Here is a 26948-nt window from a genome sequence, read left to right as displayed (position 1 = left end):
TTATGTATGTATGGTAGAACCTTTTCTGCAGTACTATAACTGTTGTCTGTTTAGCTATCATAAGCTGCTACACTGTACATACATGTACTGATCCTGAAGTTCATATACGCTGTAGTCCATTAATAGTAACAGAAATTAGCAACTTAGTTTGGAGACCACCGGTTAGTCAGTTACTTTAGGTAATGCACTTCAACAAATAATTAAGGTAAAGAGTTGCTTTGTGTAATCAGCATACCCCAAACAATTTTATAGCTGTGTCCAGACACTTTAGCGGTTGTTTGAAGTTACTATATTAGCTATTTTCAACAGCAGATGTAACTCTAGATGTGCTTCATCTAAGTATACCAGCAGCTCATAAAGTGTTTGCTATAGAAAGATCCTATAATCCATTCACTATGTGTCAATCTCTCATTGGAGTGTCAAGTACTGTATGTCTGTGTCTTCCCCATGGTTGAGTGCTGCACTTAACCAGAGAAATGCTGTATATTGTACAGTGTGTTTATAGGAAATTGTAGTAACATGCGCACGCTTTTCTGGTTGCAAAATTTGTTGGTGAAGGACGTACATATACTGTACAGGTATGTGTAGTGTATTCAATATACACTACTGCAGCCTACTTAGATTAGATTGTTTGATAACATTTATAGTCCACAGTGATATACATACGTACAGAAAGGGACTGCTAATATATGTATAATCATTCCACGATAAGAAATGATGTCTATGCACTTGTATGATTGTAGATTGCAGAACTCAAAATCCCGAATCAGATATAACCCCAGTAGTCTCTTATGTTGTACATATGTATTGTATATACATAATAGGATTTCCCAAGGCAGGTAGCATAACATTTCAGTTAGCTGCATACAGGTGTAGATGTTATTTGGGATCAATGTATGTTTCACTATGATTGTAATATTCTCTTGATAGTCTTGATTGTATAATACGCATCGCCATGCATTTAGATTTTCTTTTCTATGTCACTCTTGTTAACTGTGCAAAGTATAAGACTACATATACATACCATGAAATACAGGAACAGGCAATTGTGTTTTGTGTGTATATTGCTTGGGAAGGTTGTACTGTATACTGGCAATAGTATTGTACTCAACATACGTTGCTGTTTAAGCACAGTCTTTAGGGCGTATCTTCATTACTGTGTAATACCCATTAGTCCAATCGTGCATAGGTGGTTGTCTGTTAGGGTTGAAATAATCACAGGCATTGTACCACCATCCACACTTGGTAGCCGCTGCACAGTTGCTTTCAGACAAGTCATTATCATTATCCGGAGTTGAGAATGATCTGTTGTTTGCTGGTTGATCTCCTGCTGTGAAGTAGTCACTACCTACTCCAGTGTATCCTCCAACTGTTAACTTGTAGTTTTCACTGGCACTTCCCACCTTGAACTGGTTGTAGTGGATGTAAACTGGTGGATAACCTCCTTGGTTTCTATAGTCCACTCTCATTTCCCATTCACCACTTTGTGTTAAAAGGTGCATCAGTTTAAGCCCAGCCCAAGAATTAAAATTGTAATAATTAAAACTGCCAAATCCATCTTCATATTCTTTCCAGTTCTTATTAAAGCTACATGTAAATCTATTGCCTCCCCTGTTACTTTGTATCACAATCCATCCTCCACCAGCAGTGGTCATGTCACAGTAGACATTAGCAGTACCAAATTTTCCCACACTAATCTTGTATATTCCACTGCCTACATCAGGATAATAGATCCTGAGATCACAGCAACTCTTGATTGGTATGTTGGGTAGACTTTGACTCCAGGGATATTTTTGACTGGTACCACTGACTAGGAGCAGTGGCATTGTCAACAAAGCAATTTGTGTAATCATGTTATACCTCTCAGCAGGGAACACTTTAGCCGAAAAACAATCACGCTACTCGACAATTAATTGAACACAAAGACAGTACACAGTTTATCATAACCTAATGCCTTATTGGGAAATATCAAGTTACAAAAAGGTAGGACTATGCAAAGTCATGTGATACATGTTGTACCATGTCTTAAAATGGTTGTTTAACATACTTAGTGTATTGTGTAGAGTTTTCATTGACTGTTAGTGATACAGTAGATAGAAAGATAAACAAGAAATATTTCTATTTCAGCTGAATTTTTGTTTGATTATAGATGGGCAGTACATAAAGCAGCAAGTTGCTACCACTTAGTTCCTGTTGCGAAAGCTCTTCAGCAGGTCGAAAATTATGTATTAGTCCTTTTACAAGAGGTATTACAACTGAAAGTAAAATTCAGCACTTAAAAATCTGATAGCAGTTTTAAAAGGCTCTAAAACTTTCTCTAGCTTGTGTAAAATCTCCCACAGATCCGTTGTCTTTTATCTCTAAGTGTTATAGTATCATCTCCCAGGACAGTAGTAACAGCCCATCGCTGCTCAAGTAATCTTGAAATCATATCGTACGTGCTAGCTATTCCACCTTGTGGCCACATCCTGGATTAAAGTATGCTCAGGAAGAGACATCATTTTTTGCTTAGACTTAATTTTATTACTCCATCTAGTGCTTTTGTACTTTTTCTAAAATGCTTTACTAATTCATGTGCAGCTGACATTGTCCTCTAAAGGATTAAGTACCCAGCACATCTTACAGAAGTAACATTAGGGAGCTTTCCTTTGAGGTTTCTTATTGCTGCCACCATGTTAGATCCATTGTCGTGAACTACATGCAGTATACACTTTTGATTCTACAATAGAGAACTCATGGAGAACGTCAATGTTCCACTGAGCAATGTTCTCTGCTGTGTGACTACCATCAAGAGGTTTGACAGCTACAACATATGTTTGCATGTCCCATTCAGCAGTGATTAGATGTGCAGTTACACCCAGGTAAGCTTACATTGCACTGCTGGTCCATACCTCTTCCATGAGACAGAGTTGATCACAACTTGGAAATTTCAAACACAGCTTGCTAACAGCTGTACTATATTTGGTTTCTATTGCTTTTGTAAAAGTGGAAGCTGATCAAGGGAAGGCAATATCTGGGCTCTAAAAATTGCATCATCTCTGTAAATCTTTCCCCATTAACTGTATAAATTGGTCTCATGTCTTTTACTATGAAGTTTGTGATCTGTTTGGTAATTTCTGCTGCTCGCTCAACAGTACAAGCTGATCTTGTACATAAATGTTCCAAAATTCTTGCCTATTGTATACATAGAAAAGATGAAGATTAGCTAATACACTAAACCAGCTTCACTCTATAAGACAAGGCCACTAACCAAGCCTTTTGGCTTTAAGGTGGCAGGTTTTAATGACATGGGCTGAGTTTACTCAGACTAATTAATTTTTTTTGAATTGACTAAACACACTGTACACAGTACTGAGGATTTCCAAATCTTTGCAACACCAAAGCACAATGTGTTCCTATCACGTGAAATTTAAAATTCTTATAACACGCTATGAGACTAGTGAAACACTGACACACTAGTATAAAATCTATCAACAAGCACTTGAATGAATCATAACTGTTGGTCCAGTCTAAAGGATGTAAACCATCGAATGGGTAAAAGGCAGGAAATGACGTACTGGATCACGTTATCCACTTCGTGTTTTTCAGACGTGTTGCAAAGATTTGGAAATCCTCAGTAAACAGCTAGGCTATAGTGTGATGCGTAACAAACTTAATCTATATTGTGCCAGTACTGCATGCTGTGAATGAGTAGTAACAGCTAGATCACTTTATTTATTGTTAGGACAGGAAAACTTGATTAATTGTTTCTCATCTGCTTCTAATATCATTATTGCTGTTATCAGTCACATGCACACTTATTTTGATGTTAAGAAGGATGGTTATCATTTTACAGCACAGCAAATGTTACTTGCACCTCAGAAACAGTGGTAAAACATAAGTACTAGTTCTTAAAAGGCTTTAGCTAACCTTTATAGTAACAAACAACTTGATTAGAGTATGTCTTTAATTAGTGTTGCACCGATATGCATTTTTTCACATTTACCGATACCGATTATTTGCCTATTCCTGTAACCGATATGCCGATATTTACCGATATTCTTCAATTCTTCAGAACAGGAGAGGAGGAGCAGAAAATCACCTAAAGTTTATGTGTATAAACTGCATTTGTAATATCAAAGTAATTAATTGCGTGGGCGGCAGACTTTTACCATTTTTCTATAGTTTTGCAACTAACTCCTTTCATGGGAAAGGAAGCAAAGTAGTTATAAAACAAAGACAGCTTATCAAACAGTGTTTTTAGTGGGACTCCAGACCCTTTGTGAAAAGTGATCAACTAATTGCGTGGGCGGCCGATAAATATACACAGCCTACTATATAGCCTTGCAACCATACTTGTGCAAACAAACAAGCCAAAACAGTTGCAACCACTTACTGCTACATTCACCACCTTCTTTCTTTACTTTCACCTGTTCATTGCCGTCATTAACGATTGATTGTGGGTTTCGGTTAATCGGCAAACTATTTCCGCTTCGTAGCCGATACCGATACTTGTAAAATTAGCTAATATCGGCTGTTACCGATAATTCAACCGATTATCGGTGCAACTCTATCTTTAATAATGAATAATGAAAAATGACCTTCCGCGTGCATGAAAATCCAATTTTTTGTGGATGAGAAACAAGTAATCAAGTTTTCCTTGCCTTACCTAGTGGAATCAGGGTCTTTAGCACTTGTATGGTCCATTACACATCCCATGTGGCGGTGTTTTACGTAAGTGCTCTGTCATCGCAGTTATGGAGGAGTGGTATGCTAGTTCCTGATGGCATAAGGTACACCTCACTTTCTTGCTGTCCATACTGTCAAAGTAATCCCAGCACGCAGCTCACTTTTTTTTAGGGTTTATAGCCATTCTCACATGATTAATCGATTATGTAATAATTAGTTGATGAATAACTTTAGTCGATTAGTCATTTGATTGATTAATTGTGAGAGCCCTAATATGTACATACATGTTGGTGTGTTGGTTTAATAGTACTGTTGTGTGCTGTTGTCTCAATAAGTGATTGTTTAAAAGCTTATGTACTAAATTCAGCAGTAGCAATAGCAGCAGCAGCAGCATCACAAGCACTAATTGCATGCGTGATTAAACAATTGTGTAATAAAGGGGAGTGGCAGCTGTTTCGTTTGCAAGTAACAAAATGGCTACCATGCCCCTGAAGACTCGCTGGCAAAATGGCTGCCATGCAAGAGTTTTTTAATCACACACAATTAGTGCTCGTGATGTTGCATTTGGGCAGTTCTGTAAAACACTGCCCATACTTGTGTGTAAACACTTAGGGGGTGTCTCAAGACCAATACATTAGCTTAGTGCTGTATTTGTCTCACGTGTACAAGTATAGATCATCATACAATACAATAGTATCACTTAAAGCACCACTGCGCAGGCGTACAGTAAATATAGCACAAGGGGTTGTGTCAAGTGTGTGATCAATTTAATGCATCAAATAAAGTATGGGGTGTAGTATACTGAGTACATACATGAGTGGTTATATGTTTCTAAATATAGGCATTTGCTAGATGCAAGCTTTTGGGCGAATCTTCATCTCTGTTATATCTGAATCTGATTTGTAAGGCAGAGGTGGTTGTCTATTAGGATTGATATCATCACAAGCATTAAACCACCATCCGGACTTTGCAACTAAAGCACAGTTGCTTTCAGACAAGTCATTATCATTGTCAAAGGTGGAAAATGATCTGTTGTTAACTGGTTGATCTCCTCCATTAAAGTAGTCACCATCTCCTCCAATGTACCCTCCAATTGTTAACTTGTATTGTTCACTGGCATTTCCCACTTTGAACTGATTGTAGTGGATGTAAAATGGTGGACCATGATAACCTTTTCGATTTGTATAATCTACTCTTATCTCCCAATGGCCAGTTTGTGTTAAAAAGTGCATCAGTTTAAGTCCATACCAAAATTCATTGGTTAGTCTGCCAAACCCATATTCATATTCACTCCAGTTCCTATCAAAGATGAAACTGCTCCTTTTCTTATTTCTTTGTATCACAATCCATCCTCCATCAGCAGTGGTCATGTCACAATAGACATAAAGAGTACCAAATGTTCCCATACTCATTGTGTACATTCCACTTGGTGCTGAATATTTCCTGAGGTCACAGCAACTGTTGATTGGTAGGCTCTTGCTGGAAATTCGTTGGTTAGTGTTGCTATAAGCATTAACCAGGATGACTGACATTGTCAACATGACAAGTTGTAAGGTCGTCATCTTGTATCAGCAGATAGCTCTTACTGTAGTTGAAAATAGTCACGACACTGTTAACAATTACACTGGGCACAAAGGAAGTTCAGGGTTCATCACAACCTGATTCCTTAATAGGATAATATCAAATTACAAAAAGTTGAATAGGCCAAGCCATGTGATATGTGTATATGTATAGTACGTACATACATACTTGTTGGCGTGTCAGTTTAATAATACTGAAGATTTATGTAACTGCACTTTGTCACTTCTTCCCTTCATCCATGTCATCACCAGCCAGGCATGCCCGCCATACCATGTAGTTTCTTTTTTTGTTACATACAATTTACTGTATATCTAAGCTATACTGGACTATGTACTAACGAATTAGGCAACATGCAACTACCGCATACTGACCATACCCTAAAGAAATATTTCATTTAAGCTAATCTGGTACTGATGTAGAACAACATGTGGAGCCATGCAGAAATGCCATGTTTGTGTGAAGCTATAAGTGGACTATACTTTATGACTGATAAAGCAGTACATAATACAACAAAGGAAAGAGTGTCATCAGACACTTTGTAATTACATGTCTGAGCACTCCCCTGACTATCAATTACTGAAATTCTGCTTCAGTTTCAGCTATGTTCCACCCATCATGCAGTGTTGCAAATGAAGAACAGTACAATAAGGGCTTCTGGCAATCAATCCAGTCACACTAGGTGCATAGTTACTAATAGCAATGTAGCCATTTTTACTGTGTTCTGTCCGTTACACAGCCTTACACACTAAGAATGATACATACTACAGCAAATCTGCTTACTTGGACTGTTAGAAGCATTGATACAAATTTACGGGAAATTTCATTACATTCTTACCAGATAGGCCACACAAACCCATGAACGTTCGTATTATGTACCATGAATCAACACCTTATGAAGTCAGTGAAAGAAGTGTGACGTAAAGGAGGACAAAGGCAATGCATACAGTACACATACTGTGGTGTGCAGCCCATAAGGTACATTACGTGTCTCTGGTATCTGTTGTGTGTATGCACAGAATAATTGAAATAAAGCATGAAATATATGATTAGAGATCATGTTTGATAGAATTAATGTGTGTGTGTGTGTATTGTGTGTGTGTGATAGTTTTCTAGTGTGGTTATACACGTATGTCTATGCTTATAACACCATCTTAGGTGTACTTAATTGCAGTCTTTGGGACATATCATATCATCATTTGTATGTACTTTGCAGTATTAGGCCAATCGTACACAGGTGGGTGTCTGTTAGGATTGATATCATCACAAGCATTGAACCACCATCCAGTTTCCTGACTTTGTAGCTAAAGCACAGTTGCCTTTTGACAAGTCATTATCATTGTCAAAGGTGGAAATTGATCTGTTGGTCTCCAGTATTGAAATAATCATTAGCTACTCCAGTGTACCCCCAACTGTTAATCTGTAGTTTTCACTGGCACTACCCACCTTGAACTGATTGTAGTGGATGTAAGACCAATAACCACGTTGATAGTCCACTCTCAGTTCCCAATCACCTGTTTGTGTTAAAAGGTGCATCAGTTTTAGTCCAGCCCAAAAAGCCCCATCAAGTTTCCCAAAACCATCCTCATAATCTCTCCATTTCCAATTAAAATTAGTACGATCATTTTTATTCTTTTGTATCACAATCACCAGTGGACATGTCACAGTAGACAGTAGCAGTATTAAATGTCCCCATACTCATTTTGTATATTCCACTTGGAGCTGAATATTTCCTGAGGTCACAACAACTGTTGATCATTACAGCAGATGGATTGGTAGTATAGTGTTTGAGGAGTTGGTGATCATCACTGACTAGTAGTAGTAGTAGTGATATTGTCAGTATGACAAGTTGTGTAAAAGCCATCATCTAGCATGTATCAGCAGATACAATGTTACTGTAGTTGACAAACTAAGTGTCACAATGAACTAAACCGAACACAGTGAAGTTCAGAGGTTTATCATAACCCAACACCTTAATAGGAATACTATCACATTCCAAAAAAGGGTGGTGTAGCCCAAGTCATGTGACATTTGCCTCCAAACTCTTGTAAACAATGATCATTTGTTCTCTTGGTGTAGCTACTTTGTAGTGATGTACATATATTATGTACAACACATTTTGATACGTACGCAATATCACATGTCACATATCGATATTTTGAATAGTGCAGTGGAGTAAAAATTATCAGCCACCCACACATTCAATTAAACTTAATATGAAGGCCTGTGTTTTTGACCTAGCGCTGCATGTAAACGTTAACATGATCGCATTTGAAAATCTTGTGTGCGAATTGTTCAACTGTATTCACAAGCACCTTGAATTTGACTGTAATAGCTGGTTGCAGCCCACACAGTTAGGGTTCTCGGTAGAAAAATGTGTCATATTTGTTATCTCTACATGTATGCGAGTAAAAATTTTTTTATTCATTTGTGCTGTTCATCATTATTGTGTTCCTTTGCAGAGTCCTTGGAGAGTATCAAGTTCAAGGAGATTGAGACAAGATTCCTTACCTTGTTCAACTTGCCACCTGAAGAGAAGCCAGTAAATTGTTAGTGGTCATTATAATGTAGTGCGTTATTTGTGTGCACACATTCTCTCACATATCAAACAGTACAGTAGTACTGTTTAAGTAGGGATCCCTCCAAAAAATGATGCATGCTGTCTAAAATGCCACCTTCAAAAATCATCCTAGTGACATTTTACACCATGAAAATCACCTTTACGGAATAATATTAGTCCATCTAACATCAGATACAGCATTAAAAACAAGAAAATACTTACCGAATATAGAATTTTTTTAAATCTCCAAAACTTGAAATTTGCTCACTCACTCACTCACTCACTCACTCACTCACTCACTCACTCACTCACTCACTCACTCACTCACTCACTCACTCACTCACTCACTCACTGACCACAGTCGCAAGCTTAGAGGCCAAACAAAGCAGCACACAGTCACCATTTTACACCACAATAACAAACTCACCAGTGCAATGTGCTTTTTGGAGTTCCAACGAGTGTAGGCCCTCTGCACCTTGTTGTTTCTTTTATCTTCAATCAGACTGCTTGTCTTCTTCCTCATGCAACGAAACTATATCGAGGTGTTAATTTTTTGCATCGACACTTTCTTTCAACAGCATATGTGACCGGATCTGTGAAAACCTGACATAATGGCGCAAGCCTAAATTTTCAGTATAAGCCATTGATTTGTAATGGGTAAAACATTTGCGTAATCGAAAAAAATTCGTAAATTTTTTAAATACTTTGTTGTCTGTGAAGGAAGGGTCCTATGATAAAAACCCGATACTTATTCGCCTACTCAAGAGTTCAAAACTCTTTGTGTCGTTGCAGTAGACTAAAGGATACGTAAGTTATGGGCGTTTGTTTACGTCACGTCGAAACGATTGTATGCGATCCATTTTTCTTCACTGATTTCGTTTCTGTATGCAGTGAAGAATGGTAATAGAAGAAAAACCTTACCCAGTAATGTACTCCCCTATTCATGGCGAACACAACGGTGCAAGTTGCAACTCTGTACTGCATTTTATTTGTAAGTTACAGCCGTTTTTGTAAGCGCATGTAATTTATTTTCCCAATACTTGCTGTACAAATCGATCATTCTATTGTTGCTACTTTGTAGGGCTGTAACTCCAAAAGTTGTTACCATATGAGGCTGAAACTTGGCCAGAGCATACACTTGGCTAAGTAGATTATAGATATTCAATAATAATGAATTTGAAAAATGCGCCATTATGTCGGGTTTTCGCAGATCCAGTCACATAGCTATTTAGATGCCAAAAAATTATTTCAGAGCTGGATTTTAGAAGTGCTTCAGTCCCGACACTACTGTAAGAGGTGGATATATATATATATATATATATATATATATATATATATATATATATATATATATATATATATATATATAGATATCTGCAACTTCGCGATTGGGATTCCGTTCACGATAGGTTCGTGACCTCACCCATCAAAGAAAGATCTAGGTGGACTAATGGTGATAGAGTGCAGAGACCACCTAGCTATTTACTTAACAGTAAACAAGATCAGATCTCACCCCTTATTGGTCTAGCTAGTTGCACACCCCTTTGTTGATTTGAGATTTTCTAATAGAACAGTCACAAGTCAGACTGTAGCTAGCTGTGCTACAACAAAAACTAGTATTTTAAAAATTGTTAATTTAAAAATGAAGTAGGAATCTATGGAATAAATAGTAGTGAAACAAGAGATGAATGATGGTATTACAGCATAGCTCGGTGGGAAAGTCCCTACTTTGGCACATAGTTCAATGCCAAAGTAGGGACTTTCCCACCGATCGAGCTATGCTGCAATACAATCAGTCATTTCTTGTTTTACTACTTATTATTGCATGGATCCCTACTTCATTTGTAAATTAACAATTTTTAAAATGCTAGTGTAGATTTGCACTAGTCACACACACACACACACAACACACACACACACACACACAACACACACACACACAACACACATACACACACGCATACACACACACATACACACACACACAATGCTTTATTAATTATGATCTACATATTTCAGATTTCTCCTGCTCATACTGGAAGGGAACACTAAGGTTGGATGTATCTCTCCATCAATCATCTCTGTTTCTATGCCTTCTTCATGGGCAATGAGATCAAACTGGTACTGAGGTGGAGTGAGATCACAGTAAGCAACCCCATGTAGATGTGTACAGTAGAACATATCTGTAAGACTTTGCAGCAGTTTTTGCTGCAAGATTTCCTGCGATACATAGTATTTCTTGTTTATAAGATAATCATGTATGGAACCTGACCTGTTGGCACCAAAGTGGCGTCTTTATTTATGCAGGCTCTCTATGTAGTGAGGAGAGTTTCACTGTGCATGATATATGTTGTGTATGAATGTGGTAGTGTATGTATATTGTAAGCTGTATGTTATTACTCTACATAAGTTGCATGCACAAATCTCCACAATCATCTCTATTGCATCCTGCACATGAGTTACAACGTTTACATTGTTTTGAACCTTCTGGAGGATGGTGTAATTTTATACTTATTATCTAGCATATATTATACCACTACTCTTCACAGTTGAGTTTTTATCATTGACATGTGATGCCTGTTTATCATCATTACAGCTGGGTTCTGTCAGTACACTGGTGGTGGTGGAAGGGGGTGGGGGTGGGGGGAGAACACCGTATGTGAGTAAGCGTTGCAGTAAAGTATGGTTTACACAATATTTCATTGTTTTCTATTTTTCCCAAAGTGTATTTCTTGTAGCCTTAAAACCATAATTATTTTTAGAGGCGTAAAACACTTAAATGCCGTAATGGCATTTTCAGTGCAAAAGTATGAAGTTTGGCCAGTAGAAAAGTCCCAATATAATACATCACCCAAATGAATTGTAAATAAGTTTGGGGCGCACACTATATTCAGAGGGGGTTTCAGCTAAAACCATTGCAACCCCCGTGTATCTGCCACTGCTAGGCACTTATAATATAACGAGTACAGCAGCACAGTAGGGACATAACACTTCTTATTGTTTTACTGTGATTTAATATCGTGCACTACTCCAGCTTGTATCAGTACTTTTTATCGATGTGCTATGGTCCCTACTCTAGTTGACAATTTTTTTTGTACTTGTTTGTTAAGTTTTTAAACCAGGTGCGTGCCTGGTTTACTGAAATTGTTTTCGTAAGTGGGTGTGTGTGTGTGTGTGTGTGTGTGGGTGTGTGTGTGTGTGTGTGTGTGGGTGTGTGTGCCTATCTACCTATGTTTGTCCGTACGCACCCACATGAGCAAAATCATCAAATGGACAAGCAACTTTAACGTAAGAAGTAAAAGTTAAATGAAGTCTGTATTAAAATTCCACACAGGTAAACTTTGTGGTGTGGTTTCTTTTTGGCAGTCTGAAATATGGGTGTGGTGACTCTCCTCAAACTTTGTGAATTACCTTCCCTTCGGGTTTTACAGACGTTTAACAACTGAAAAACAACTGTGCAGGCCTCATAGATTACCAGGAATAGCCTATCCCTATGAGTTGGAAAGGGGGCGTATCCCCTATGTACGCAAACGAAAATGGAGAGGAGCTTTGAGGCTTTGCCGAGAGAATTTGTGGAAAAAACACGATAGTCAAACTATAAAACAGTTTAGAAGATACTTCTGTGTGTAATGGTTTGTTTAACAAGTGCTTCCTTAGCAGCGTATAGCAATGTAATTGAAGAATACGAAAATTTCGTGAATTACGAAATACGAGAATTACAATAAATTAATTATATATTATTGCACAACCAAAAACCTATATAATACATATACATAGTTGGTTAATTTCAGATGAGTTGGCTAGCTGCATGGTACCTGAAGTAGCATAACATCAAGTTGTTTTGTAAATTATTATTGTGACTGGTGAACCCACGCATACCGCATCAAAAGAAAGAAATGGCACCGCGCACCCCAGTTATATCAATTATTGTCTGAAAAGTGAAGTGTCCATTACGCTTCGATGTTAGCTATGTTCAATCCATTACACAGCAGTATGAATCAAGAAAATCACCTCTGCAATCAGTGTAGCCACTATGGAAAATATGGACGATTTTTGTTACAAAAGAAGCCATCACGTGCTACAGCCAAATTGCTGTCAGCAAAGATGAATGGGACACAAAGGAGGATACTTGGTAAGTCCATGAAGAATGCATTGTACATGCCAAAAGGCACCTCTTTGGCTGACGTGACGTCAAACAGTGAAAAAATCAAGCCCCCAGCCTTAGCCATTGTCGAGATACGTTTGTCTGAAGGCATCATTCAAACAGTTACTCAGTCAGTTACTCAGTGTAGAAAATTCCATTAATAATTTTTTTTGAAATGTAGCAACTTGTTGAAAGTGTTTTGGGTTGATCTGAAGGCTTGTTTGGGCTTAGTTTTACCTAACCAATACTGCCTCATCATCATCTAGGAAAAGCAAGACTGGTTTTTGGGTAATATTTTTCATGGACCATGCCTACTGCTTTGTGATCCCTACTATACAGTAATATCGTACTGTATAATGGGACTTAATTTAGTACTTAAAACTTCTTTTCATCTGAGTTAAAGCTTTCTTCCAATAAAATTACTGATGGAAAGTCATTTGCTGCCCTTGTAGCTACTCACTGAACTTACAAAATAAAATTGCAACCATGCAGGCCACTATGGCTAATGCTAGCTGACCAATAGTTATATAACTGGATAACAGTGTTTAAATAGATTATAGATAGGTCAATCTATCTAATGAATTCTTACTATATGGTTAGCATATTCTATTTTTATGGTAGCTATAGCTCACCAGGGTAGCAACATTATTTACAATTATCTTGGAACATTTTAATCAGTGAATGCTCTATTAGAGTATTTCACTACAAAGTGGCTGTTCTATTAAAGAGTATCAATCTAAGGAGCTAATCAACTCGTTGCTTCTTCATCTTGGAATTTGTCCTTTGTTATCACTACTACCATCACCTCCTCTGTTTTGAATTCTGCATGTAGTCTTGGAAGGTTTGCTACTGATAATTCACAAACTATAGCGATGGGTATTAATTATAAATTTAAAGCTTTGGGGAAGTTTTGCTGTAATGCTTCTTGTATACCAACTTTGGTGGTATACAAGTAATGTACGGAAGTTTACTATTAGTATCTAGATACAGTAGGTATGATGATCATCCTTGTTTTAATCAGTCTTATAATATATTGATAATATCTAGACGATCACACAGCTCTAAGGCCACAAAAAGTTAATTATATGTTTCTGGTTCCCTTCCTGGTCATTTTTATTGCTGAATGAATTGCACAATCACATATACAATAGTTTATAATATTAAATCTGTTGAAAGGTTGTAAACACTCTTTTCTTATAAAGATTAACTTTATACATTAACTTTGTTTTCCCCTACAATTCCATGTACTGCTATGTCAAATGTAGTGTACCACATCAAAAAGTTGCAAAAAAAGAAGCCTGGTCACCTGGTAAACCAGAAACATATAATTAACTTGCACGGCCTAATATCCTAATGGTGTACATGTGGTCTAACAACTGAATCATACTGAAACAATGTCACATAGGTTCAGTAATTACTGCAGAGCCCAAAATTACAATTTAAAACTGTTCTGATAACATGTCTGAACATATGTTGAAGTGTTCAGACATCTCAACTTTTGGTCTGACATAGCCAAGTTCAATGTACAGTGTAAGTATTACTATAAAGTGACCAGACAAGTGGCAAAAATTAAGTAAACCACAAAACCAATAAAATACAAAACGAAATCCTCCCAGTGGTCTAGTATAAACTCTAACTCCTTATCCTCTAACTCCTTTTCAGCACTGTCAAGCGCTATCATTGATGATCACATTCCGACGTACTTGTCTGTTATAACTTCTCTTGGACATTTGTGTAGTGTGCTCTGCCTACCAGAACACTGTAGAGCGGACTGCTAACCTACAAGAGATAATGGTTGGCTAACACTAAAGTGGTACACAAGATGTGGGCCAGCTAGTCTTGCTATCTAAGCAAGCCAGCCTTAGCTGTGCACCTGTATTGCGAGCGTACAAAGGTACATGTCGAATTAATATTAACTTACTAATTTTCCCAGTTTTTATCAAATAATGCAATGAATAACATGAAGAATAACACACAAACAACAGTCATAAACAAAGAGGTAGGAAAATAATGCAAAAGGAGTACGCACCAACAACTTTTGCACCATGAGGGAAATATTTTTGTACGTGAAATTTAGCACTTGCTCACGTGCTCATAGAATTGTCTTGCATCCGGTCCAGCTTCGATCGATGTGCAACAAGCAATTCACAGCATCTATACCCGTGTGTGGAAGGCTTTCCTTGTAGTGCCATTTACAGTAAGTCATTTTGGCATTGGATAACTAGCATTTTTAATGGCTCGGACACTGTCTGCACAAAGTCATACTTGGTCAGACATTTGCTAAAAATGGTTGGAAATTGTCCGATGTCTGACCGTAATTTCAGACTCTGTTAGTACGTACATACTATATAAACTGCTGTCAGACTTATGGTGTACTCTATACCTACATAGTAGTGTAGTGTCCCCTATATTCTGTACGTGCATAATTATACATACAGTGTATGTATGTACTGTAGTAGTTTGGTTTTGCTAAATGCAGTCTTTAGGGCGGATCTTCATTTCTGCTAAAAGTGCAATATTAGGCCAATCATACACAGGTGGTTGTCTGTTGGGATTAATATCATCACAAGCATTGAACCACCATCCAGACTTAGCAACTAAAGCACAGTTGCCTTCAGACAAGTCATTGTCATTGTCAAAAGTTGAGAATGATCTGTTGTTTGCTGGTTGGTCTCCACCATTAAATTATTCACCCTTTTTCTCCAGTATACCCTCCGACTGTTAATTTGTAATTTTCAGTGGGACTTTCCACCTTGAACTGATTGTAGTGGATGTGGTGGGTATAAGTCCGACCACCGGATGACTTATAAATATTCACTCTCATTTCCCACTGGCCACTATATGTTAAAAGGTGTATCAGTTTAAGCCCAAACCAAAAAAACATATCTACTCTCCCAAATCCTTCCTCGTATTCTCTCCAGTTTCTATTAAAGCTTACATGTTCGTCTTTTTGGTTTCTTTGTATTACAATCCATCCTCCATCATCAGTGGTCATGTCACAATAGACATAAAGAATACCAAATGTTCCCATACTCATCTTGTATATCCCATTTTTTATATCAGGGTAAATTCTGAGGTCACAACAACTCTTGATTGGTACAAATGGTAGGGACTTGCTAGGAAATGGTTGATTGGTGCTGACCAGCAGTAGTGGCAGTATCAGTATGACAAGTTGTATAAACATCATCTTGCATACGTATATCATCAATAGAGAGACTATTAGAGGACTGTCACGGTGCTCTTGACTATTTAACTGAGCACTGAGATGTTATAATAACCTATTACCATAATAGGAATAATTTTGATTACACAAGGGTGGTGTAGACCAAGTCATGTGATATTTGCCTCCAAAAATTTCAAACTGTTATGTACGTATCTAATGACAGAAATCAAATGCACTGAGGTAGCTTCCTTGAAATTAACAATTGCCTTCGCAGTATACTTGTCTTGTGCCATCCTCTCTTTGGTGAATGTGCCCCTAGACTAACTTGGTTTTTTGCACATGATATTGAGTGCACAATGATTCAGCCCACTTCAAACCACTAAGCTGGTCACTTTCAGGAGGTCAATTTTTTTTGTTAGGGTATACAACATGTATGTACTTACTTCATGGGCTATATGACAGTGGCATATGATTTTGGCACCTTTTTGTACAATGATGTTAGTCACTATACAAGTGAGTTCATGATGATGTTGTTACAGATGAAGTATCGTCATGATTATTACCAGTGGTTGGTACAGGAAGCTGATGAATACTGGTGTTTGGCGTTTGAGGAGATTGAGAGAAATCTACATTGGTAAGGGCCTAAACTATCTGTGCATTTCCATACATGTGCTACTGCATAAGTGATTTTGAGCATGACTGTTTAGTTGTCTGCTTGTACATGTTCAATGCTCTATACATTAAAATGCTTATCTCTGTGTATTTTACTATTGGTGTGTAACACCCAATGCTACATTTACACATGTACACAGATAATTCATCACAGCAGAAACCATTAGACTGAAGACATATTGTATCTTATTATGTGTTGTAAATATTTACCCCCTCAAAATCACTACCAGAGCATGCAGCTTACCAGAAGCCTGAGGGGATCAATGCTCTTCGCAGGGTATTGAGAGCATATGCTTTGAAGAACAGAAAAGTTGGTATGTACTGTACTGCAAATGAATGTGTGTGTGTGTGTGTGTGTGTGTGTGTGTGTGTGTGTGTGTGTGTGTGTGTGTGTGTGTGTGTGTGTGTGTGTGTGTGTGTGTGTGTGTGTGTGTGTGTGTGTGTGTGTGTGTGTGTGCGTGTGCATGTGTGTGTGTACACTGTACTTGAGGCAACAGAGGTAGCTGGTAATTTGTACTGTACTGTAAATTAATACAGTCTGATTCTAATGGGGCAGCATTGCTATCTAATTTATTTCCTAATTATGCCTTTGTATAATGATATGAACTGTACCAGTTACCACAAGGAATAATCTGCCAAGTACAACATAGTCAGTACATATGTAACTAAGTGGTCTTGACAATTGCTTGTACATTCACTTTAGGTAAGTTCTGTTGTTTGCATAGAATGTAAATATTTACGAGATGATTTTCGCAACTGCACAATATTGCATACAAAGTTCCAATTCACTGAATAATATTTGTGCTATGCTGCTAGTCTAAGAAACTTTTCTGTTAAACCCTTCCTGTTAATATATGGATTTTTTTTTAGCATCATAAATGATTGTTGATATAGTGAGTTATTTTAAGGGAAAACATTTTTGCAGATTGGCAGTTATCAGTGAATTAAATTTGATCAAAATGGCATTGTTTAGATGCACACAAAAAATCCCTCCTACCCTCAAAATTTGCGTGATTGATGATCCACAATGAATTTTTATCTTTGAATATAAATGTGACCAGATTTTACAAAACCGATCCAAATTGCACATCAGGCAAAATCTAACTAACACCACCAGTGGATAGCTACACTATCGTACTAGTAGTTTTGACACTCAGTACCACTCAAACTACTCGAGGCTAGTTTCAACAGACATCTGGGGGGCACGTAGAGCTCGAATGGGGGTTTAGGCCTTGTGAAGGACCTGGCTTGGCAAGAATCAGTGGTTTACTGGTGGACTGCCTGACAATGTTGGCCTGACATTTTTTCTGTGCATTTTGCTACATATCAACCACTAAGGAGCCAGCATAGCCCTGTAATCTCGTCTCTGGACTCCAATCGTGGTCTGCCTCCATTTTGAGTCTAACCCTTTCCCATCCCACCACCCTCCACCTACCACCCCTTTGTGAGCACTGGTGATACTACTTCACTTGTCCAACTTTTCAGATTTTCTATCTTATTTGGTGGGAAACTCTACGAGCAGCTACAAGTACTGGAAATGGTCTGAAAGGTAAGAGATTGATGAATCTTTAGTGTAAATTTCATATGCGTGCTTGCTATCCTTGGAGAGTTATGCTGGCTTGAATTCTTTAAAACTGTTTATCTCGAAACTTCTAATGTGCGATTTGGATCGTTTTTCCAAAATCCAGTCACAAATAGTTAACTAATTAATCACTTTGTTATAATTGTTGTACTATATACTCCGTATGGAGGTTTTTGTACAGTAAAAAAAAACAAAAAAAACCTATACAGTATCTCTGTACTCTATGTAATCATGAAGTGACTTTGATTTTACTCTTTGTTTTTTACTGTTTTCCATGTTGCTACTTCTCTGTGTTGTGCTCAGGATACTGTCAGGCAATGAACATCATTGTGTCAGTGTTTTTACTCTACTGTAATGAAGAGGAGGCATTCTGGTTGCTAAGCACTGTTGTTGAACACCTGTTGCCTGGTTATTACAACGTCCGTGTGGTTGGTGCTCAAGTTTGACCAAGGTGAGAACATATTGTTTAACAGAAAAAATTGTCTAGTTATTATCATGGATAGTTTTAAATCTGGTTGTGCGTACACGTGTATTTTTTCAGCCCTAGGCCTTGGTTGTTAGATATTGGCAATGTCCACTGTATGTGCTGCAAGGAATAGTTTATATTTACGCCTGTACATTTACTATTAGAGTGTTAGTCCCATTGTGTTGAGTATACATGCATGTTGCTGTTTTACTGACCGTGAATAATGTATTCTTTGTGAATCTAAGCTTGTGTTGAAAAATGCTCAAAATTTTCATCATTATTCTATTTTGAATTTGTCCAAGAAAAGTTATCATTCTTCTTACAAATATGCTCATTATTCTCAAAGGTGTTTGTAATCAAAATGTTCTGTTAAACTTTAAAACAGCAAAGTTTACTGTAACTAGTGTACTTAGTAAGTTAGTAAGCAGGAAAGCTATGTCTAGATACTTATTTACTAGTCTGTGCGTCCATGCTACTACTGCATAAATGTGTTTAATGGAGAGGAGTGGTCGTAAAAATGTGCCGCATGTGCAAATTACCAACCATATTTGTAGGGCAAAAGAAATGCGATGTCAACTGGAACTTATCAATCAAGCAACGATAAAAATGGGTAGTTTTAGGACTACAACCATTAATATACTCAGGCATGGTAAAATAAGTTACTTTTCAGATGCTAAAGTAAGTTTTTAGGAGGTAATTTAAGTTTCGCGTTCACAGAAAAGTCACCCCGTTATTCTTTTTCAGCAAATACAGAGTATTAATAAATAAAGTATGACTACAAGGTTTGTGTTTCGGGTAGTGATTACTTGATACAGTATTACAGTGCTCAGAGACACTTCAAAAACGCTTGCCCTACATTAATTTTCCCTATCTTTTTGTCATACACAAATCTGGATTGCGTTACAGATAAATGATGTACTGTAATATAGTGCCACGCCTTCTTGTTAACCTTTCTATCCAATAAAGTTCTGCTGAATGTTCTATTAGAGTATCTTAATATCAAATGCATTTCTATACCAATTGTGCTGTAAAATGCTGTCATTTCTTTTACATCATCTTTATATTGTTTGGGCGTACACGTAACTTTAAGAGCTTTTGTGCAATGCTGGAAACTACTGTACAATCAATGATTGACCATTTCCAAGCATTTGGCTAACCAAACATTTTTTGATGAGTAATTGTGCATGTACAGTGAATGAATATCATAATAGTCTACCAATTTCCTGTATGTATGCACCAATGACTCTGTGTGTGTGTGTTTGTGTGTGTGTTTATTTGTGTTCTCACCTATTCTCTTACACATGTAGTTGTATTCAGCAAGCTGACTAAAGTTCATCTACCTGACCTTCATGATCATCTAAACAAGTTACAACTGCTTCATATGATCTCGTTGTCATGGTTTCTGACCCTCTTTATCAAGTGAGTGGCTGTCAAAATGATGTACAATCATAATTGACTGGGAGTAGACATTACTTATTGTAATGGGCCCAGGTAATGAAAAAGCATTCAAACAAGTGATGAGTTGTACTCTAAATAAACAGTATACCATATGCACACCAGACATGGGGCCAAGTACATGAGTTCTTGTACTTAAGTACACTTAAGTACAGATTTGAAAGTACTTGTACTTTACTTAAATACCTTCTTGATTTCCCCAATGTACTTGTACTTATACTCAAGTACTTTGCTAAGTACTTGTATGTACTTGAGTACTTAAAGTACTTGTAAGTACTTGTAAGTACTGCAAACATTGTACGTAGTTTGTACACAGTGGGTGAAGGTGCAGTTTGCAACTTTTTGCGATTCTTCTACTGCCTTCCCCATCCTTACTATGTACCATGTTGCCAAGATTAATGATGTCATAGCATTCTGGCAAACAAAAACAATGCTGCTATTCAAGTCAGTGAATTTTAAGAGTTTAAGAGAGAAAATGGTTGACAAAAACCAACCCCCTAGGCGCACTTACATACTACAATACACTGAATACAACATATATTTTACTACAGCAAAATGTACTTGTACTTTACTTAAGTACTTCCAGCATGTACTTGTACTTTACTTAAGTACTCTCTTGATTGCTGCTGGAGTACTTGTACTTGTACTTGGAAAATTCAAAAGTACTTGTACTTTACTTAAGTACTTTTAAATGTACTTGGCCCCATGTCTGATGCACACTTCATTATTTGGATTGTAATGATGTTGATTATCAGTGTGCCCCAGAATTTTAGACTATCGTAAATCCCATACAATAGTAAGGGTAGCAAATGCAGCTCAGACTATAACTTGCCACTAGAATTATTCCTCCTTCCAGTTACTTTGCTGCAGGTAAAGACTGAATCTGTTGTTCTGCTCGTATCTGGTCTATTTTCTATGATTCACACTTTTCTACATATATCCCCAATACATTTGTTTACCACATGTTATTAGAATGTTTTCAATAGTGTATATGGTCTATTGAAAGGGAACATTTTAAAGTTTTGGTTTGCCACCTTGTAATAGAGCTACCATGTCATGAGGCCCAACACTGCTTGCTATGTGACCTCATCAAACAAGACCAATTCATTATTCTTATGTATGGTCCTAATTAATGATTCTTCCCTTGTTACTTTACATGTGTACTATGTAATAGTTAGAGACCTACCATGAGGATCTTTGTGTTTTAAAAACCCAAGGCGAGGCCAAAGTCTTTTAAAGCCATGAAGGTCTGAGTGCGTCTCTAGCACAGTAGCCTATTATCTGATTGTCTTATTATTCAGTGAAGATTAAAAACTTGCACTTTTTGATGACTATGCATGATATATTGTTGTATGTATCCTTCTGTCATCTTTCTGTACTTATATGTTACATATACACAGTGTATTTGCAGTGTTGAACAGACTTTATACACTTGTGGTATTTTATCATCTACTATAGCCTGCTGCCACCTACATGACCATAAAGGAGTTGATCTCAATGAGTTATGAGATGTTTGGCTTCATCTCTGAGAAGAAAATTGATAAGATGCGTGATTCAGCTAAGCTGGAAGTCAGCCAGGTACAGTTGGGGCTCAAACCAACAACTCAGTTCATTTTCTGTGATAGAACTAGTCTTTCCTAATATTCTAATTGAGCAGTCACTTATGTATACAAGTTTTCGATTAGACTCTAAACTTTTTTACCTGGGATTAAATGTCCACTATCAACACTAGCAGATTGATGCTTCAGTAATTGATGTTTGGATGATTTAATTTTCATTGTATTATTTCATATGATTGTGTCTTGTGCTGTATCATACATTTCTTGTACATGTTTTGCTACTACAGAAAATCAAGGCATCCAGTCGTAAGTCACTGTTAAGGACACAGATGGATGGATCACGAAGTTCTCTACTCTTACTTCTTAGTAAGACTGTATCATTGGTTACATGCATATTGAGAGCATGCATTTGCTACAACTAGAGCTAGGTATACAGAGCCAGTGGAACACTTGCTGACTATAAGTTTTAATTGCTCTAGGTTTATAAGCATTAGTATACAACATTAGATTGCAGGATGTCATGCTTTTTAGATTTCTAAGGTGCTAACTTTGTTGTCATTCCTATAAAATGGCTTTATGCCCTGACCAGTGTAATTGTTCAACCTTACTAAAACTGTTACATTATGCATGCAGTTACTGAATAAATGACGTATTCAGGGTTTAAAGTGATGGTTGTGTACTCCACTTGTTTTAGTCTATATACAGGGTTCTGCCCAGAAATTCCTGAGTGGTGGCCTAAAGTTAACATGAACCGATATGCTGTGTGTTGTATTAGGGTATATTGCACGTGTATCAGTGATATATGTAAAAATTGTACTGGTCGGATTTAAGAGGGTACTAGTCAATTTTTAGAGATACTGGTCACTTTGAACCACTGCCAACCAGTGTGGGCAGAACCCTGTGTATACAGTACATATGCACAATCATATCCAATAATGTAATTATTGTGGTAGTACAGTAGATCCAATCAATGATGGTGAATTGTTTGGACGAACGTTCAATTATTCTAATAGAACATACACTTGCTCTACTTGCATTCAAATAGTTTAATTGAGCGGTCATTTTCAATTTTAGATAACAAGGGTGTAGATAACTGAAGATCAGATTACCAAGTGTGTGTATATGTCTGTTTTATCATGATAGGAAGGTCATCATCAGGCTACATTCTGGGGCAGCAAGAAGCCAAGTGCTACAAACACATCCAAGAATTCATGGGACAATGAAGAGTGGTGTATCGACTGTGAATGCTTTGTGGAATTGTTCTGTATCATCTCACCCTGGGGGCTTGGTGAACATGTGGTGACCATGGCTAAATGAGCTTTTGCAGTATGTGATGTACTGTCAATTCTGTTTGTATAATATATATAGCACTTTTGTAGAGCACTTTTACATACAAGACTCAGTATATTGCTTTGTGGGATAATCGTCTATTAGGTTGAATGCTGCAGTCCACTGGGTTGTTATAGATAGGCTAAGACAGCCAATGATGACAGTGAACCATATTTTAGAGGTGGGGCGTGCTTCACTCGTGTGCATATACACATGCATGATACAAGATTTGGGATAAATCTTTGAAGAAACCAGCTGAAGAAATGATCATTCAGTAAGAAGACTGTTTAGAATAGTCGTATGGATTTTAATACTTACCTGTAGTAACCTTCTTTGTAACTGACTACTTAAGTTGTTTTTCCATATTTTGAGGTTTTGTTGTCTTGCCATTACTTAGTGGTTTTATTTATGTAAACAAAAAACCTAGTCGAGTCTATAGCAATTATTTAGAGGTATGGTAACTAAGTAGTTTAGTGTACAGTGAAGGTGATATAACATGATTTGGTGTGTCCCCAGGAAATTTAGTGGTGTATGGGATTATTGAATCTTAGAACAACAAAACGTTTATATGCTATGTACATTTATATAATTTACTTAAATAATATCATTAGCTGTTGTATTCCTATAGGTGGAGTTTATTCAATTGTGCAAAACCCTGTATAGTTTAGTAAATGACTGGCTATATCAAGCCATGAACAGATTTGCTAACAAAGTATTACAACTGGGAGAGGCCAATGCTGAATTACAAGTTCGCAAACACACCATCCACCAGCCACACTAACTTGGACACTATAGTACACTAAAACAACCAAATGAAGAGTCAACAGATGGTACAACTCCTTATCATGTTCAAACTCAACTGGTATCAGCTGATAGTGAACACAATGCTGAGTGAGATAATCAAAAAACAGAGAAGCAAGTGATGCAGAAGATTTGTCACATTCAACAGAAAATGATCAAGTTGATGGCAGTGGTCTGAAAGCCAAGAGAAAAGAAACTGCAATGGTTGAACTGGAAATGTCAAGTGCTAATATAACGTGTCATTGACTTATCAGTGCTCTCTTGTTTGAGCCTGACTTATACCAGTTCTTTGGTGAACAATCATCCATCGACCTCACCAGCAATAGCAAGGCAGAAGATGTATAGTGTCTCCATACACAAAATCATTTATGCAGCCACATTGATGTGAATACTACAGTATAGTTTATCCTTAGAAGAAGTTTGTATATTTGGAAACTAAGTTAACAGTATAAAGAGCTAGCTGTATTATGTATGTAGTCACTAAATGTGGTTATATGAAGGGTACATGTATATTAATTTTATTGTCTATTTGCATTTCTATATGGCATTATACAGAGTGTTCATGCTACAATAGAACCTGTTAACCACGATGCTTAAAATGAGAACACCTGTATAGTCTGAATGCTTGTTAATGATCCCAAAGTATCTGTTAGCATGCAAACTAACTTTTAAATCAGGACACTTTCGATCAGTCCCAAGGTGTCCTTAATACAGTGTAATATCAGTTTTCCAAACCCCTTGGGACTCAGGGGTGGTACACAAGCCTGAAAAATTGTATCTGAAAATGTGTATAAATTTTTAAGAATATCAGTGTTTCAACTACCCTAATAGAACAGTCACTATTCTAATAGAGCTGTCATTTCTGTAGTTTGGTTAATCCAGAAAAGTGGGGTCTGGGTTCCACTGTGCAGCCTGATGTCCAGTTTTTGTGTCTATTACCTTGTCTCTGGGTATTAACTCTACTCATAGGTTTAACAAAAAATGTGGTTAAATGATGAGAAAGACCAAAAGTAAAGTAACACTTGTTATGCTTTTAATGGTGATGACTCAATCTTTGCCAATCATGTACTTAATAATACTTGTACACTGAAACCTCTAATCCGACACCTCTGTAATCCAGAATACCTCTGACATTGTTGTGTATCTCAAAAAGACTTTCAATGTAATACTACCTCAATAATCGGACATCCTTCAACACAATTTTCTTATCCCAATGATTGTTGGATTATGGAAGTTTTGCTGTAATTAGACACTGCATGAGAACCCAAGCGAGCAAGTGTGTTTATGCATGTATGGCATAGAAAATATATGAAACAGCTTGTGTTAAAAAAAGCTAATTCTGGCTGCCATACAATACAAAATGGGATGTGATTTGTGAGATAGCAAATAATCGTGTAGACTATATTAAAATCTGATTTTGATAATAATCGTCATGGCTATGTCAAAACTATAATGAACAAATTAGAGCGTATAAAATATAAAACCAATCAATTGTGTGAGTCCTTGGACAGCTGTGTCCACATATCTGACCAAACATGGTTGGACAGTTGTGAGCATGGTAAGGAGTAGCAATACAAAACAATACAAACTAGAATTCAGTAGCTAAAGTAAATCAACCATTCAGGGACTTGGGTTTGAATGTTCATTCTTTAGAATTTCTACCAAAGAAGATCCTATGAGGGGTACGTAGAAATTGAGACTCTGACCATATCTAATTTTAGAAAATAAGAAATGCTGTATGGAACTACTCATGTTTGTACTTGCTTGGATAGAAATGTGACCTGCAATTGCTGCAAACATTAACTTCTACAGTCTTGTTGAAAACTCTTCAAATGATCATACTGTGACTGGCCTGTCCTGTTTTTGACTGTATGACACTGACACCTTGGCACTCAACAAAATGCTAGGGTTGGATGCCAGAATATGTAGTAATACTTGATGATATGTCTATAATATACCTTTGCTGAGATAGTGTCACTGGGCAACCACCCACATAGGAGCCTCCAGGATTTTTGGTGACTGGTTTCTGATCAGGAACATAGCTAGATTTGATGAAAACCAAAAAAAGTAACTGCCTGCTGAGAATAACTGCCCTACACTAACTATAATATTTATTATGAAGTACATAAAATCCTTATAGCTACATAGCTTGTTAAGCTGCTGCTCTGAATACTGTGACTGCTTTAATAGAGTATCTCGATCTGAACATCTTGTGCCTTTGCAAATCAATGCAAAATATATTTTAACTGCTTGAATAAACTTGACCGGTTTCTGTAAACCTCAGAAACTCCCCTGGAGCCGCCCCTGACCCAGGATGTGTGGTTCATGCACTGACCTGTTTAAATGATACGCATTTTGCAAATTCCCAAGTACACCTCAAGGGTACAGGTACATTTAGAATGTGGGGCCGTGGTTCTGATTTTTTTTTATTACTATGTGCTATAGAGTAGGCTAGTAAATTAAAGGTACAGATGTAAATACATTGTACTGATTGCAATTGATTTACATCTCCAGCACTCAGAGCTGTTTTACACGGGAGCATGCACATGCATAGACAATGAAAATGTTAAATGAACAAAGGGAAGGTTAGGGTTGATCTTTTTGGAGTTGTGGTTAAAATTACTTTTGAGGAGTACAGCTTATGTAAATTGTAGATCAGAATATTTTGCTACCCTAAATAGAACAGAAAACTAAATTTCCTGTAGTGGGTGTAGATAGAGCATATTCTACATGCTGAGTGTGCTTTACACATTAATTTTATCAGTGCTAGCTACCCTGTATTTGTTACTCCATCACTATATCTTTGCCCTGCTAACACCCCCTTGAAAAATCCTAGATCTACTGCATCTTAATGTGTTAAAAAAATCAATTTTTTCAAATTGTGAAATAGCAAAGAAGAAAATGCACACAGTATACAGCATGTTAAAATAAGGTTTGTTGCAACTACGTACTGTCAACCATAAAATTTTAA

The 26948-nt window shown here is 37.1% G+C and overlaps 3 protein-coding genes across 7 annotated transcripts in view; 1 reads left to right on the top strand and 2 right to left on the bottom strand.

Annotated features, from left to right (window-relative positions):
• LOC136252338 (uncharacterized) overlaps window positions 1-24515 on the top strand; it is a 45629-nt gene extending 21114 nt beyond the window's left edge. The window contains exons 3-13 of one of the 5 annotated variants that reach the window (XM_066044760.1): window positions 8709-8795; window positions 10826-10951; window positions 16653-16747; window positions 17016-17099; window positions 18671-18818; window positions 20141-20252; window positions 21747-21866; window positions 22135-22213; window positions 22991-23173; window positions 23282-23450; window positions 23805-24515. In XM_066044760.1, the coding sequence (XP_065900832.1) occupies window positions 20229-20252; window positions 21747-21866; window positions 22135-22213; window positions 22991-23070 (303 nt within the window). In that variant the 5' untranslated portion in view covers window positions 8709-8795; window positions 10826-10951; window positions 16653-16747; ... (1 more) ...; window positions 18671-18818; window positions 20141-20228 and the 3' untranslated portion in view covers window positions 23071-23173; window positions 23282-23450; window positions 23805-24515. Of the gene's footprint in view, window positions 1-8708; window positions 8796-10825; window positions 10952-16652; window positions 16748-17015; window positions 17100-17647; window positions 18819-20140; window positions 20253-21746; window positions 21867-22134; window positions 22214-22990; window positions 23451-23804 lie in introns of those variants that run through there. The other 4 variants (XM_066044758.1, XM_066044759.1, XM_066044757.1 and 1 more) reach the window with 4 other exon arrangements.
• Window positions 1125-1853, bottom strand: LOC136252860 (fibrinogen-like protein 1). Its single transcript, XM_066045435.1, has one exon. The coding sequence runs from the start codon at window positions 1851-1853 to the stop codon at window positions 1125-1127; it is 729 nt and encodes a 242-aa protein (XP_065901507.1).
• On the bottom strand, window positions 5517-6230 carry LOC136252859 (fibrinogen-like protein A). The gene has a single exon (XM_066045434.1). The coding sequence runs from the start codon at window positions 6228-6230 to the stop codon at window positions 5517-5519; it is 714 nt and encodes a 237-aa protein (XP_065901506.1).
• Window positions 24516-26948: the final 2433 nt, after the last annotated feature.

This window comes from Dysidea avara, chromosome 4, assembly GCF_963678975.1.
Source record: "Dysidea avara chromosome 4, odDysAvar1.4, whole genome shotgun sequence".
Taxonomy (NCBI): domain Eukaryota; kingdom Metazoa; phylum Porifera; class Demospongiae; order Dictyoceratida; family Dysideidae; genus Dysidea; species Dysidea avara.
This window is presented reverse-complemented; position numbering and strand designations above follow the sequence as displayed.